The 15,178-nt window shown below is 47.2% G+C and overlaps 1 protein-coding gene across 1 annotated transcript in view; it reads right to left on the reverse strand.

Annotated features, from left to right (window-relative positions):
• Positions 1-15,178, reverse strand: part of HPSE2 (heparanase 2 (inactive)) — a gene marked incomplete at its 5' end in the record, with an annotated part of 109,547 nt that overhangs the window by 89,965 nt on the left and 4,404 nt on the right. The window contains one exon of the mRNA XM_080620296.1: positions 6,947-7,108. Within this exon, the coding sequence (XP_080476422.1) occupies positions 6,947-7,108 (162 nt within the window). The remainder of the gene's footprint in view (positions 1-6,946; positions 7,109-15,178) is intronic.

Here is a 15,178-nt window from a genome sequence, read left to right on the forward strand (position 1 = left end):
AAGATTACTGAAGCCTGATGTTTTTAAATGGGCTGAGGTCCATCAGCAACTATCTCTGGGAATTTCTGGAAGACAAATGAGGTTTCCAAATACTGGATAAAGGCAAATATAGCAGCCACATTCAACAGGTTGGAAAATCGAGGAAATTGCAGGCCAGTCAACAGAACTCCAATTCCTGGAAAAATTGTGAAACAAATCATCAAACAATCCATCTGCAAGGAAGGGCTGGAAGCAACAGCCCTGCCATGTGAAGGCAACCTGCCTTCTCTTTGACAGAGCAAAATGTGAGACACAGGCAACAGATGTTCTATACCTTTACTTTCATAAGGCTTTACCTCCAGTTTCATATAAGATTTTAATTAGAAAATTAGGAAAATATAGTGTAGATGAAATTCCATATGGGGAATACACAGCTGGCTGGGAAACAGCACACAAAAGCACAGGCATGAGCAAGCAATACCGTACCAAAACCTCCATGATTATACAGGGGCATAGAGACAGGACTGTCACACACAAGGCACATGAAATAACCCTGCTGCTCTTCTCAGTCGAGAAGGGCCTCAGCTACAATACTGGGCTCGTTTCAAGGCAACGTGCTTCAAAAACAGCCCAGACCAAGTGGAGTGAGCCCAAGGGACCCCAACAAAACACAGAACCACAAACAATTTTAAAGAGGGCTGAAAGGGACCTCAAGAGGCAGAATCAACCACCCATGTGTCATTCAACTTGAAAATAACACAGCCATGAGTAAAGAGAAAACGAAAGGCAGTTGTTCAGCATGGAGAACAAAGGTCTTCAGGGAAACATGATAACAAGCCTCAAGTATGTAAAAGATTTCTGCAAGGAGGAAAGGAGTGCTGTAAGCTGCTCTCCACATCCATGGGGAGAAGACATGCCTTAATGGGCTTAAATTGAAGCAAGAGATTTTAAAAACACCAACTCCATGATGAGATAGATAATTATGCCCTAGGGCTGACTGCTCAAGCAAGGTACATCACTCCCACCACCGGAGGTTTAGGAACAAGGATAAAGACACATCATTTGAATCAGTGATCCCACAACCCAGGCAATGCCAGTACCTGGCTGCTGAGCCCCCACAACCTGCTGGCTTCACACAGACATGCCCAGGAACACAACATACTGCAGCTATGCAACAAACACCCTCAGAACACTGTGTGGTAAAAACAAACATGCGCTTTGCTTGAGAACGAGCTCATATAAACAACTGATAATGGCACAAAACCACTTAATTACAAGAGATTGTTTTCTACCCTTTACTTTTCTCAGCACTGTCCCCCTCAGTTCTGATCCCAAGGTCTCACAAGACACCTGCAAACCACCCTCATTAACCACAGGTTCAGTACAGATACTGTTTTAATGACATATTACAATTTTCCTGGTCCTTTCCTCCCAGGAACCCCCCAGGTGTTTCACCACAATTCTCACCCCCCCTCTTTTTCCCCATAGGAGCTGATGACATTATTCTCTTCCCCTTCCTGACATAACTTCTCCACCTGTCCCCTTGTTGTGCTAATTGAGGAGACAAACTCAGGGAAGTCATTTTCACTGTGTATTTAGCGTTAAATGCTGCTTTTTCTCCTTCAGCCCTGACAAATGGTTTGAGCCCCCCAAAGTCTGTTTTTCCAACTGTATCAGCTGGTCAAATAAAAGATACAGCCTCTCCTTATACACCTTTTCCCAAGAGGAGACCAGGTACAGCTGATTTGTCATGGAAAAGGCTAGAAGATGCCCTCTTGAGGTCCTTTTCAGACCTATTTTGCACAATGCTGTAGATTACGTGTATAACATAAGGGGCTACAATGGACAGAAAGGCAGACAGCCTGATCCAAAAGCCACTCACAGGCCTGTTACACAGCCCCAGAGAGCACTCTCCTTGAAGGAAAGCTGGAGAGCAAGCACAGCGCAGACCACCCCAGAGCAGCACCCAGTAAAACAGCTATGGTACTTATCACTGCTGTACAGAGCACAGGGCGTTTAGGCTGCTGATCGCATACAAGCTGCCAAAAAGGCAAGGAGGCTGCACTTACCTCTGCAACAACCTTCCCAGGTCCCATCGCACAAGGTCCTTCCCCCTCCAGCCCCATAGAGTTGGCTGTAACTGGGGATAAAACCGTATATCTGGGTAAAACTCCAGCAACAGCAAGCAGAGGAGTTTAGAAAGCAGACTTTCTACGCATCAGCACAGCACCCAAAGCACACCCAGTCCCGTGTCCTGCTCTCTGCACATACCGCATTGTGAGGGCAGCACTGAGTCACAGTCCCCTCCTGACCCAGTGCCCAATGGGACAGGTCCCAGGCCCCATGGATGTGTCATGCTCCAGGACCACCATCTCCCAGAGCCACGGCATTCAGCAGGAATCACCAAACCGCTGGGGGAGGTTCACAAGTGCAGGAAACACAAATGTCGCAGGTGCCTGACCTGAGCTGTGTGATTCTCTGCTTAGGAACAAGCACAACTGTGGCTCCCACTGTATCTGAGGAGAGAAGAAAAACCTATTTCCCTGGGGCAGCATCTCGCAAGCCTATCATGCAGACACAATTGCCCTCATCCCTGCTCTGCACTGCCCCACACATGGCTGCTCGACAGTGGCCACATGCACTGCTCCTCCACACCCTGCTTTGCCCCACTCATCCCACCATTACGCATTCCCTCTTGGAAAGAGCTGGTGTGCTGTGTCATACACCCATACCACTTACCCTGGATGAAGAGGGTCTCTGCCTGGCTGCTAACATCTCCAAGAGTAGACTTTTCCAAGGAAAGCCTCAGACAGAGCTTACAGCTGCTGTTACGGCAGAGTTTAAGTTGTCTAATGATCTTAACAGAGACAGTGGGATATCAGTGTAAAACACCTGATTGCAATGTTGGGCACAGACAGTGAAATGCACTCTTTGGCAGCTCTCAGCTCCGCTCCTTGCAAATCCCACCTGATTTTAATTCCCCCAAGTCTCTTGGATTGCATCTGGAAGAAACGCCCCGCAAACACTCTCAGCAGGGTAAGAACACAGAGGATCAATGGGAGCACCATGTACCCTGCGGGGAAGGTCTTCTCCCTTAACCACTGCTTTTAGAGGCTGTGTCTCATAATGTGACAGGAAGGAGGGCTCCCATCACATACCCTGCAGTTGCCTCACCAGCTTTTCAGTGCAAACGCTGTGTGATAGAACGGCATGGAGAGCCGTCATTGTTAGTCTCCTGATGCAGTGAAGTAATCCTGCATTGTAGCTTCAGGCAGAAGGTAGAGCAGAAAGGAGGGATGTTTCTCTATTGTTCAGAATAAGAAGTGGGGCACTATTTATTTCCTCAGGATGGGAACCCCTAGAGGGAAATTTATGGTCCATACTTGTATCTTGGGAAGCTCAGTTACACTTAACACTTAGTGTAAATATGGAAAGGGGGGAGAGTTTTTCACATATGTCTGTTGACCTGACTGATTCCCTCTTCCATTTGCCTTAACGGGCTTCAGTTAATTACAGTGCAGAAACCTGCGGATATCCTGTCTCTTGAAGTACAAATGCAATACATTAACCCAACCCAACCTGGCATCACAGATGGAGGGATTCAGATTCAACCTATCAAAGCTCTGCCTGCTGCTGCCCCACTCCCCACAAGCTCACTCCCTAAAACATTGTGTCTCCACTGCCCGGGGCAGTTCCTCACACCTCACCTGCTGCCAACCCAGCACTGTGCATTCATCCCTCAGCTCCAGGGCTCCAAAATCACCTTCCTGTCACCTAGACATTTCTCCTGAGGGCTACAAAGGAGGGAGCCTGCTGTGATGATTGCCTCTTTTACTCCAGCATACATAAGCCACAAAAGAATCACTGCTTGCTTTACCTAACTTGACTGGGAAGGAGCAAAAAAGTGTTTCTAGAAAAAGATTTCTCCTCCTCCTTCCCTATCCCACTATAGGCTGAGCTGAGAAAGCCAGTTCCCAGTGGAGAGCAGGAAATGCTATGTGCTCTATCCCTGCTCTACTACAGAGAGCATCAGAGATGATGATCTGTGAAATGAGATACCTATCTCCAAGCACCAAGGGAGAAACAGCAAAGATTAATAAGCCTCATAATGTTATACAGCATTTAAATAGTACTGTCACAGATCAAAGACTATCACTCATCTCAGTGAGACAGGCTTGGTAAGCCTAGAAAGATCACGTACAGAAACAAATGCAAGATGCAAGAGAAGCCTGCAGACAGGAGCCGAGGAAAGCTCATACTTGCCTGGAGAAACCAAAGTGGCCTAAGCCAGAGTCTAACATGTGTTCTGGGAGGAACGAGAGCCAGAAAGACTGCCTGGTTTCACTCAGTCTCAGTTGTGTCTTAGCACAAAAAAACACATTTCATTTTAAGACACCCTTTTACCTTGGAGGTACCTACTGCTGGGAGCAGCTTTAACCCCTGTGCAAAACCACAACCCTGCCTGATTGCTGAGATAAGGAGCGCACTGGGAGATATGTGCAACTGGTGAATAGATTTGAAAAAGCCCCTAATTTACACCAGTGCCATAGGGACTGCAGAATCACACACTCTGCACTCTTAAGAGCTGTCATTCTTAAGCCATGAGGATCATGCATGGAAGTTTGATGGCAGTATGACTTGCCCACATTTGCAGGCAGTGTGGGAGGCCTGATCTTTCAAGGAGGCTCTTTCAAGTTGTTCATATAACAGTAACATCTGGGAGGAGGAGGAAGAGAAGGGTCTTTTAAACCAAATCACTACAGTGGTAGAGGTGGTAGCATGGGAATAAAGATTTTTCACAGTAGCATCCCTATTCTCAAGCACTTCTAGAGTAGCTGTTCCATCATAAACACCTTTATTCTTACATGACTTAGGCAAGGAACTTCATTTACATTTCTTTGGTACAATTAAAGCCCTGGAGGAACCAGCAGAAGGAGGTGCTCCTCTTACACAGAAGTGTAGTGTTGAATAACCATTGCTTCAGTCTAGGTTGGACACAGAGTGCTGCAGGTCATTCACAGTACATGCACTGCATGAGGCCAAGTGATTCCTGAATACAGACCTCCAGGAGGAAACCCTGTCCTCAGGGATCCCCCAGATTATTTATCCCTACAAACCGAGTCCTTCACTGTCCCTCCCTAAACCAGGTCTGGATCCTTGCTCCTGCACCTCACCTTGCAACCTGGGGACTCCCTGCAGCACTGTACTGAAGGACTGTGCAGAACAAAAAGAAGTCCTCAAGCAAACTCTGCGTGATTGAATTTTGAAGGTAAGGAATGCCCTTCTGCAACAGATGTACAACCCCCTCTGCCCACCCCAAACACCAGATCCATCACAGAGAAGGGAAATATTTACACAAGTTAGTAGAGTTCCAGTTAAATATTATGCTTAGCTGTCTAGAGTCCATGTTCTCAGACTATGTCTATGAAATAAAAGATTAAACTTCATAACAATTATGAAGTTGCTCAGCATACATTCAAAGAGAGTTAAAGGACATTAAAATAGTTCTTTGGGTAATATTCCAGTGAAATTGCTCTCTCCCCACTGGAGAGTTAGAGCTAAAACCTTCTGAACTATCCTGTAAACACACTTGGAAAGGCTAAGAGCTGAGCTGATAACCAGGTAGCACCTCTGCTCTGCAGGTTCTGTAAAAAATGTGAGCAATGCCAGAGAGCTTTTGAAGCTGTGAGGGAAGGAGAATAGGGGAGAGCAGCTTCTCTTCTCGAGGGAAGTTTGTTTAGTGGAAAGTAAGCAAGTTGTCAGGGGAAAAGCTGACAATGTTGATTCCAGCAGTTGTACTGGGAATAAACAGCCAAGTGGATTACGTTACAGAGAATGAGAAACGGCTCTGAGGATCCCACTTAAATGCTGTGCCTTCTGGAATGAAGTGATTCAGCCACACTCGTGGCCCCGATGCCCACCATTTCCCTGGGCTGAGCCCATTGCCAGCCCTGGTACTGCCATCCCACCTCTGCGGGGTCCGCAAGAGGTCCGGCACAGATGGTGTCCCCAGGAGAGCCAGAGCTCTCTGCTGCACTGGTGAGGATGCAGACCCATGCTGACTTCAGGGCATTGAATTAGGGATGGCAGAAGGGGGAGGCAGGATGCAAAGTACTCACTCACCTCTCCCAGTCCAGCGGCAGGGGAGGGCTTGCCATCTCCTCCCCAGCCAGAGCATGGGGCCTTCCCTCACATAAAAGTCAGATGCCTCCCTGCCCTTCACGGGAAAGAAACCCGGCAAGAGGAGAAGGGGATCTTGTTTGATTTATTAGTCTCTTCCTCCTTCCCATCGTCTGCAGCTCATCCAGCTGTAGTGATAAGGCGAACAGCTATGAAAGGACACTGCTGGCTGCTGGGATCCCATCCTTCTGCCCACTTACTGCCTGAAGACATCAGTCCTTTACAACCACCATTAAATGTGTATCCAAAATGTGGCAGTCTCCTCCATTCTTTGAGATTCTCTTCCCTGGATAATACAAACAGTTGCCAGGAAAAGAGTATCCTCTCATCTCTGTCTGGGCCATTATCCCTTTATATTTGCTCTTTAATATTTACTGGGTTCACACAAAGTGCATGCTCTGGAAAGGAAAAAAAAATCAGCTGCAGCTTAAAGGACTCCAAATTTAGTAATTGCTGCAGCCCCATCGACGTGAACAGTTAGCAGGGAGATTTCTCCAGCACTTCACGTGCCGTGGTATTCTGCTTAGGTCAGACCATAGAAAACATTCTGTCCAGGGGCACCAAATCCGGAGTGTCTGCGTGAGTGCCAGCCACAGAGGCCTTATGAGTCCATCACAGGACCCTGCAGGTCCTTCCCCTCCCAGCACCCAGTAATCTTTATAGGAAACAGAGGCAGCCAGATAGATGCTGATTCATACAGAGGCGAAGCACCCAAGGGTTTTAACACACCTATGAGTTAGAAGAGCTAGCCCAGCTCCTGGCTCCAGAGCTGGACTTGCAGCCTTACCTGTTAATGTGAGGTTGCTGTATGTGTTTGAATACTGCTCCTTTAACAAAACCAAGTGCATCTGAGCTGCCTTTTCCCTCTGTAGCTCCAACATTATGTCAGGATGCTGGGCGATCTTACAGCCTTTCTGCTTATCCAGGGCAATGTCGCTGCGAACAATGTCTACAGCAAAAGGGAAAGAAAAAAGGGAGATGGCCAAACCTCAGCTTTCATTTTCAACAGATGCTTGGATCAGCACCAGCTAACATGACAGCCACACAACCATCACCCAGCACAAGCAACCCAAAAGAGGGGTCCAAAACCTCTGGATCCACCTGTCCAATGAACCTCCTCTGCTCAAGTCTCCTTTTCTCCCACAGAAAGCTCAAGTCATTGACTTCAATATGCTCACATGACCTACTGCCCCTTCCATCCTTCACCTGCCTAACAGTTATCTCTTACAATGGTGACTCCTGCCTTGCAGGAGGGTACAAAAGTCTCCAACATTTATATTACAACCCTGTTACTGGTGAGTTTGACAGTAAATAATGAGAAAAGACCAAATCCCATTCTGGTGACCCCTAGCTTCCATTTACCCTTGTCTGTCAAAGAGGTGATGAAGAAACCTTGTTCTCGCCTTGTTTATCCTCGCTGCAGATATCACAGCTAGAGTGTGTCAGCAGGACTTTTGACTCTGAACAGGTGTCTCTATCCTTCTCACTCCTGACATTCAATTCACAAGACAGGAGGATTATTTAACAATTGTTTTCTCCTCATACCTGCATTTCAAAAGTCACATTGTGAAATAAGAATACGAGATTCCCTCTCCTAGAACTACTCATCTGCTGGAGAAATGGAAAGATGGGAGTAGTAGGGCAGACAAGAATCAGTAAGATGTGTTCAGTCTAAAGAGAAGAGGAGTGGTTCAAACTAGTCCTTGCAAGATCCCTTTCTGAGTTTAATAAGCTCTGTAACATGCTCAGCTCCACAAGCACCATATGCTGTCTCTAACTCTTACAAAACCTTAGGCGACCAGCGCTGATAAGGAAGGGTGGAAGTTGGAGTTCTTCCACCATGCTGCATGAGGTCACCCTCTGCATCACGAGGTTGTGCTTTGCTTGGTTTATTTCCCATCTAGCGAGAAATTTCAGAAGGAGCTTCTTGTCAGAAGAGTCATGTCTTGCTCCACATACACCCTCCAGCTCCACTATTGTCATGCACATCAAGGAACAACACACTTATTTCCAATAGTCATGCTCCTTTCTTTTAAGGTGTCAAACCTCAAGTTAAGCTTAGCTCCGCTATGTCTTGGGCTGGCAGGGAACACCCTCCAAACATGGGGTGGAGGGCTGGAAGCCACATCATCTTCCTGTCTCTGAGCCTCATCCTAGAGTCACTACGCTTGTCTTGCCCAGGCTGTGCTCTGTCTCTTCACTGCGTAGTTTGGGGTTAACACAGCTTCTCTAAAGCCTGCCTAAAAAAGACTACTCAGAACAGCATTATCATTAAAGCACCTGTGGTCTGTAGTTTGGGACACAAGTTCTGTCTGCCACCCACAGCTAGCACACTGAGGAGCGAAGATAGGGCAGCATCCCACTAGCATGAAAATACGGCTCAGTATTTCCACATCTACCACAGGGGCTTCAATGTGGAGAGATGAGATGGAGGAAGAGGAAGGGATAATGTTCCTTTGCAGATAATGAGCACACACACACAGAGCCATGTGGTTTTGGTGCACAATGTCTTATGCAGACACTGAGTAAGACTTCGGCTTACCCAAACTTTGCCCAACTAATGAATGGTACAATCTTGAACCCCTGTTATATGGAATATTTGGACAGCTGAAGACTGAGAAACATAACATTGTCATTCTCCCACACCACAAAGGCTATTGCTACAGCGACTGGTACCACCTGGGGCTCACGAATGGTCATTCATGATGACGGTTTTCCTTTTCTACAAAACTGAATGCAACAGTTGTACACCCTCCCACCCCCAATACAAAATGGAGCAAAACACATCAAGGAGGCCCTGAAGTAGAAGACTTGGGAGGCAGAGAGGTTTGAAACTCGATGGTCAATACACTGTCTCAAATTATCTTCAGACTGCTAGAAAGGAGTGCAGGCTGGGTCAAAACAAGTTTGTTTCTTGAAAGGGATGGAAGGCTCCTAAAACCCAAACCAGGGCCGATGTGAAGGAGCCATTGGCCTGGAACCAGGGTCTCTGCCTTCCTTGTCAGGGGCCAGGACAGCACCTTGGAGAGTGCAAGGGGATGTGGCAGTAGGTCCTGTGTGACCTCCCTACCTCCATCTTCAGGCACCACAGGTCAGAACAAAGACATGGGTGTGCCAGTGTGCCCTGTTGGCAGTGTCTGGGGACAAAGGGCAGGCCAGTGAACCACGTACAGGAGTGAGGACCAGAAGCAGTATTTGGAGTCCTGTCCTTAGGTGATGGAGTTGCTGTGATAGGAATTAGCACAAGGAAGTCAAGTCACATTAATACAAATCCCAGGGAAAGTCTGGGAGAAGGCACAGAAAGTGGGGGCACCCTCTGGCAGTTGGCTTCACGGGGTCCTCAGAGAGCTGCCACTGCAGACATTCAGGAAGCAGAAGCAACACATGCAAGGTTCTGACTTCTGAGATTGATGAAGGACCCAAGAAACTTGCCCAAAATCTAAAAATTGAGGTGGACTCCACATTCGTTATAGCATAACAGTGGAAAGATGTCTGGGATATGGAGCTCCCCAAAGAACTCAGTGCCTGGTCCTCCAGATCCTACCTAGCTGTATTCGGTGCAGGGGAGGAGACAAGAGCACCTCTGCACCACTTTTCTGAGCCAGCAGCGCTGAGGGAATAGGAGTGGCAAGCCACAGCTTCTGGAAGCTAGGGGGAAATCTCAGCAAGAGTAACCCGGGGGAAACAGCCAGCAAGGAGCCTGCAGCCCTCAAATCTTGAAGGATGAGACAGAAAAAGAGACAGACACAAGGAGTTCAAGGAGGAGGGTACCCAGGAGGCACTGGACAGGAGGAGCTTCAGACTTAAACAGGGGAGATTTAGGTTAGGTATCAGAAAGAAATTCTTTACTGTGAGAGTGGTGAGGCACTGGAATGGGTTGCCCAGTGAAGCTTTGAATGCTCCATCCCTGGCAGTGTTTGAGGATCTTGAGCAACCTGGCCTAGTGGAAGGTGTCGCTGCCTACGGCAGGGAGCTTGGAACTATATGGTCTTAAGGTCCTTTCCAACCCAAACCACTCTATGACAGAGCAGCCCCTCAGGACGGAACTTCAGGAGGACACTCACACCCTTCCCAAACATCGGTGGAAAATAAATACATAAATAAATAAAATAGAAGTTAAACTACCCAGCAAAACACAAAACCAAGCACCAAGCAGCTGCTGCCAGAAGTGCGAGAGAAGAACTCCAGATGTAGGAGCCCCAGAGGATGTCACATGGCTTCCCAAGACGGCAGACCGCGAGCTCTGCCCCGAGAGGGCTCGGGCCGTGCCGGGTCAGTACCCTGGCCAGCTCAGCCTCCCGGCGCGGCGGCACGGCCGCGGACCCCCGGTGGCGCGGCTCTTCGGGGCGGCCCGGCGACGGCGCGGGTCTCGGGTCCGACAGCCGCCGTGCGGTATGGCGGGAGCACACCCGTGTGGCGGTCAGGTGAGCTGCGGCTGGCGGCCGCACCGGCGCACCGACGGGAAATCCCTCCTTGGGGCCGGCCCGGGCTCCCCCCCCGCCGCCGTCCCCCACCCGCCGAGGTGCCGGGCTCCTGCAGGAGCCCTGGATGGAGGATGTTGCTTGGCAAAGGCTGTTCTGTTTCCGAGGGCCTGCGCATTTCTCTGCCCCGCCTTGGGATCTACACATCTCCAAAGCTTACATGCGCTTCGCCTACAGAGGTCACCAAATCCACCGACTGAAATTACGAAGAACAGGTTAGAAAACACCCCTCAGGACTGATGCAAGCACAGCAGCCCCATCCCAGGGCAAGATGCCCATCTCAGGACTAGTTGAGCTCTAGCAGAACTTTCCTGTGAGTAGCCAGCACCAAGGGGTTTCACTACCCATTTCCCACCGTTCGAGCACTAGACCAGAGCTCCCCAAGCTGTGAAACCTCCAGGACAGCACACAGAACACCAAAACAGTTCCCCGCTGCCTGCTGGGGAGGGCTTCCCTGACCCATGCATTGAGCTTTCACACATGGGAATTTACACAGCATCATCAATGGCCTGTGTGCAAGCACTCACCCCATAACTCATGCCATCATCTGCCCATGGGCAATTCCCTTCCAGGAGTCACTGGAGTCACAGAGCAGACACAGACTATTACAGCTGATCAGCTGGGAGATCGGAGGAGGGCACAGACTAAGGTTTCTGTGGAAAGGGCTATGGCCAAAGGGATGTGTGACAGAAGGCTGAAGAGAAGTAGCATCTTTCTATGCATGCATGAAATGAGCACTGCCCGCTGCCGTAGCACCAGAACAAGCCGAGTTTGCTCATCCTCCTAATGGGACTGTTTGCTTCAGCTTTCCAGTCCTACAAAGTGAATTTAAAATCATAAACAAAACTATTTCATGCAAACAAAACTGTGATATTCTTTCTAAAAATAAATAAATAAATAAATAAATAGATAGGATATTAGTGGTGTTAGTGAAGAAGTTAAATAGATGTTTAAATGGATGACCAGGCAAAACTCTAATGAATTGCAGGTTGCCAAACTTGTAAAATATCTACTTTTTAAACTAACGCATTTTAAAATGCTTAAAACCCAGATTTTTCTTCTGAAATTACTATAAAATTCCCAGTGACTGTGAAATTGGGAACACAACTTCTGTCTCGAAAGCCTGAAGACTTCTCAAGCAGAAAAACTCATCCTCAGCATGTCTGTCTCCACTAGGCAAATTTCTGACACATTAGTTTCATTCCTTTCTTTTAGCTGGGAAAAACTCCCTGACAATGAGTTTCACAATTTATTTCCCCTTATATTAAACCATAAATCATGCGGTTTATATGTAATAATTCCCTATTTATTGTGTCATGAAAGCAAGAAAATACTTTTTTGCACAGCGTCTTATGAATGAGAAGTGATCTGTGCAAAGAAGATTTAGTACAGAAAGAAGCTTTGAACTAGTAAAAATACGTAATGGGTTTTAGAGAATTTCAGATGGTTGTTATAAATAATCAAACATATAACAATAAATATCTTTTGCTTCACCCATATACCAGCAAATAACTAACAAATTGGATCTAATTATTTGATCGCACCATTTCCTGCAGTTATTAAAGCAGTTTTCAGGCATGATTATAGCAAACTAGTTTGAAATTTAAAAACAAAAAGTGAAGAGAAAGAGACCATCTCTGAAAGTCTCTCCTGCATAGGCAGCATCTCCCTTACCTTCTGTAAGGTGATTTCTACAGCATTATTATTACTATTATTATTATCATTTCTTCTGAGGAAACAGCTAAGGGCTGTATCTCCTTACACAGAAATCCCTGCCAGGCAGAGCAGGTTGCAGCTCCTTCCATGTAGCCGTGGCCCCTGGGAAATAGAGAGCAGGAGGCTGCTTCAGAGCTTATACTAAGGTGTGGAACAGCACCAGATCTGGAAAATCCCAGAAAACTGAAGGACATCTACTCATCTCGGGGACCAAGAGCTGGCAATGCCTGAAATGCTGCAGCCTTTCCAAATGAGCTGCGTTTTAAACACTCAGAAGGTGAAGAAAACAACTGTTTCCTCTGCGAGCTCCAAAAGGAAGATGCCTAAACTGTTGAGGGCAGACAAAAATGGTTCTCGAAGTGACCAGAAACAAAAGGGGAATCCTTGAATAAATGAAAACTTGTTTGTTCATTTTTACTGGAGCAATAGGATGGTTCTTCATTCAGAAACATTTGCTGCAACATTTTACAAGCTGGCAGAGGCAAAGGGGCAGTCCCAGCCACATGGCAACAACACTCCCTTGCTCTGGCATCCTCATACTCCATAATGATCCTCATGATCCTGATCACTAAATTCACAGTAAAACAGTTGCCTTCCTTTTTCCTGAATTACTTTGCTGGCTTAGCAGATGATCAGAAGAAGCATGCCAGAGCCAACACAAGGGAAGCAGCAGAAGGGCATAGCACAGAACAAAAAGAGGGCATGGGGTCCAATCCTTTTGGTGGGAGAAATCCAAGCCAACTAAGACTCTCACAGATTCTAAAACCACAGCATCCTAGAAGCTGCCAGTTAAATACAGACTGAGCAAGAGTGAAATAATGTTCCCACTCCTGCACAAAACTCGAGGTTCAGCTGCAGTGCCAGGTACCTGAAGGCGTCTGAAGGAATAGATCCCAGACTGAAAGGATGCCCAGAAAAACCTATGCCAGGATTACACAGCATGATGTGAAGTTTCCCACACTACACAGCAAAATCTCCTGACTAATATGGAAGGCTTAAGAAACATGTCTTTTTCCATTTTTTTTTTCCTGTGGTAATTGGCCAGTTTTCCAGATGCCCACTCTCCTCTCCAAAAAAGGAGACAAAACAGAAGGAACTTAGCAGCAATTAAGAGAGTATTTTTGAAATGTGTTGTCCATATGCACTTCAGCTCAGAAACTTTTCTGACGCACTACCTACAGCGTGCATATGTGCTGCCCTTCCCCTCTCCCTCCCATGACCCACACAAGGCCATACTGGCTGTGTGTGGTATGTCCTTTGGTCTCTCCTCAGCCACACAAACACAGCGGGCTACACAGAGGGACACAATAGAGAAGCTGTGTGCTTAGGCCAGCACAAGTTTTTGAAGAACTACTACTAAGAGCAACTTCTCATTTTCCCTTGAGCATTCCTTCATAGCACACATGAACAGGGGGAAACTCTAAGCAAGGTTTATGCCACCAAACTTGTGCTGTAGCACCAGCAGGGAGCTTCCAAACTGGGCTCTGGGTTCTGAGACAGCACCTGCAGCATCCCTTGCTGAACCAACACCAGCTCTCCACACCACACACAACACTCCAACACCAAGCTCCAGAGCAGCACGCAATCGGGTTTTTACAAACCCAACTGCAGAAGAGGTTTTGTACCAGCAACTACAGCCTCAGCAAACAGGTAGCCCAAAGAGAGCTGCTCAAGCCTGTTTTCATGGAGACCAATGTTCCTTATTGTCCCATTCCTTAGACCCAATTGGTCCTTGGCATGTGTGAGGCAGTTGAAAAGACAGGTAAGAAGGGTTGCTTAGTAGAGAACTCAACAGCAAAAAGAGAAATGGGTCTATTACATAAACCAAGCATGAGACCACACATCTTGGTACCTGCTCAGGGATCAGACATGTGCCTATGTCAGGAGAGAAGCACATCTACACGTGACAAAGCACAACTGTCAGCACAGCTGGTGAATTAAAAAAACTCGGCAGGGCACATAAACACCATTTAAGGGAGAGAAAAGTCTCTCAGGCTAAAAATGTTACACCTCTTGATCATCAAATGTCAAAAAGTCTCTGGCACAGCCCCACCTCCTGATACCACAGAGCCTGACATACGTTAAACCCGTTTGCTGTTTGTAACAGACCTCGGGCTGGCCAATGCCATATCCAAACAGGGTAGACTTCAGGACTGACCACATAAATAGGGATAGCACAGGATAGTGGCCACCTGGAGTACACTGTTAATATAACAGATCAGTCACATTTAATACTTACGTTTCTAATATTTAGCAAAGTTCAGGGGGTATATATAGCCATGCTACCATCGACAGGGACTGCCCTACGGCTCACCTAAACCATTCATTGCAGACAATCAATGTTAAAAGTTGCTCTGTGAGGTACAGATGAATCTGCCAGCAGGTGATGAAGTTACTGTGCCAGCTCTATATGCAGCGCTGAAACAAGTTGCCACATGCACCCTCTTCATGGGCATCACAGGCTGCCACCACAGATCACTCACCACTTTGTTACCTTTACTGCCCAAACATGACTGGTCTGGACTGGGGTGAGGCTGTTGAGAGTTACAAAGGGAAGACACTGCACACACCTGGTATTGCACAATATTTCCAGGTCTGTGCTTCCAGGAAGAAATTGTACAAGAAAATAATAAATCTGAAGCCTAAAGGAAAGACCTTATTTCAGAAAAATGAAGTACATTTTAGATACAAGTCAAAAGCAACTACTATAACCCTCAGAGAGCACCTGTGCTGTCTGTGGAGGGAGAGAAAAAGATGGGCTGGTGAACCCAAAAGCAGGTCTAAATAAAGGCAGTTTTCAGAAGGTGGAGGGAAGCATGGCT

This window comes from Psittacula echo (assembly GCF_963264785.1).
Source record: "Psittacula echo genome assembly, chromosome: 6".
Classification (NCBI taxonomy): Eukaryota; Metazoa; Chordata; class Aves; order Psittaciformes; family Psittacidae; genus Psittacula; species Psittacula echo.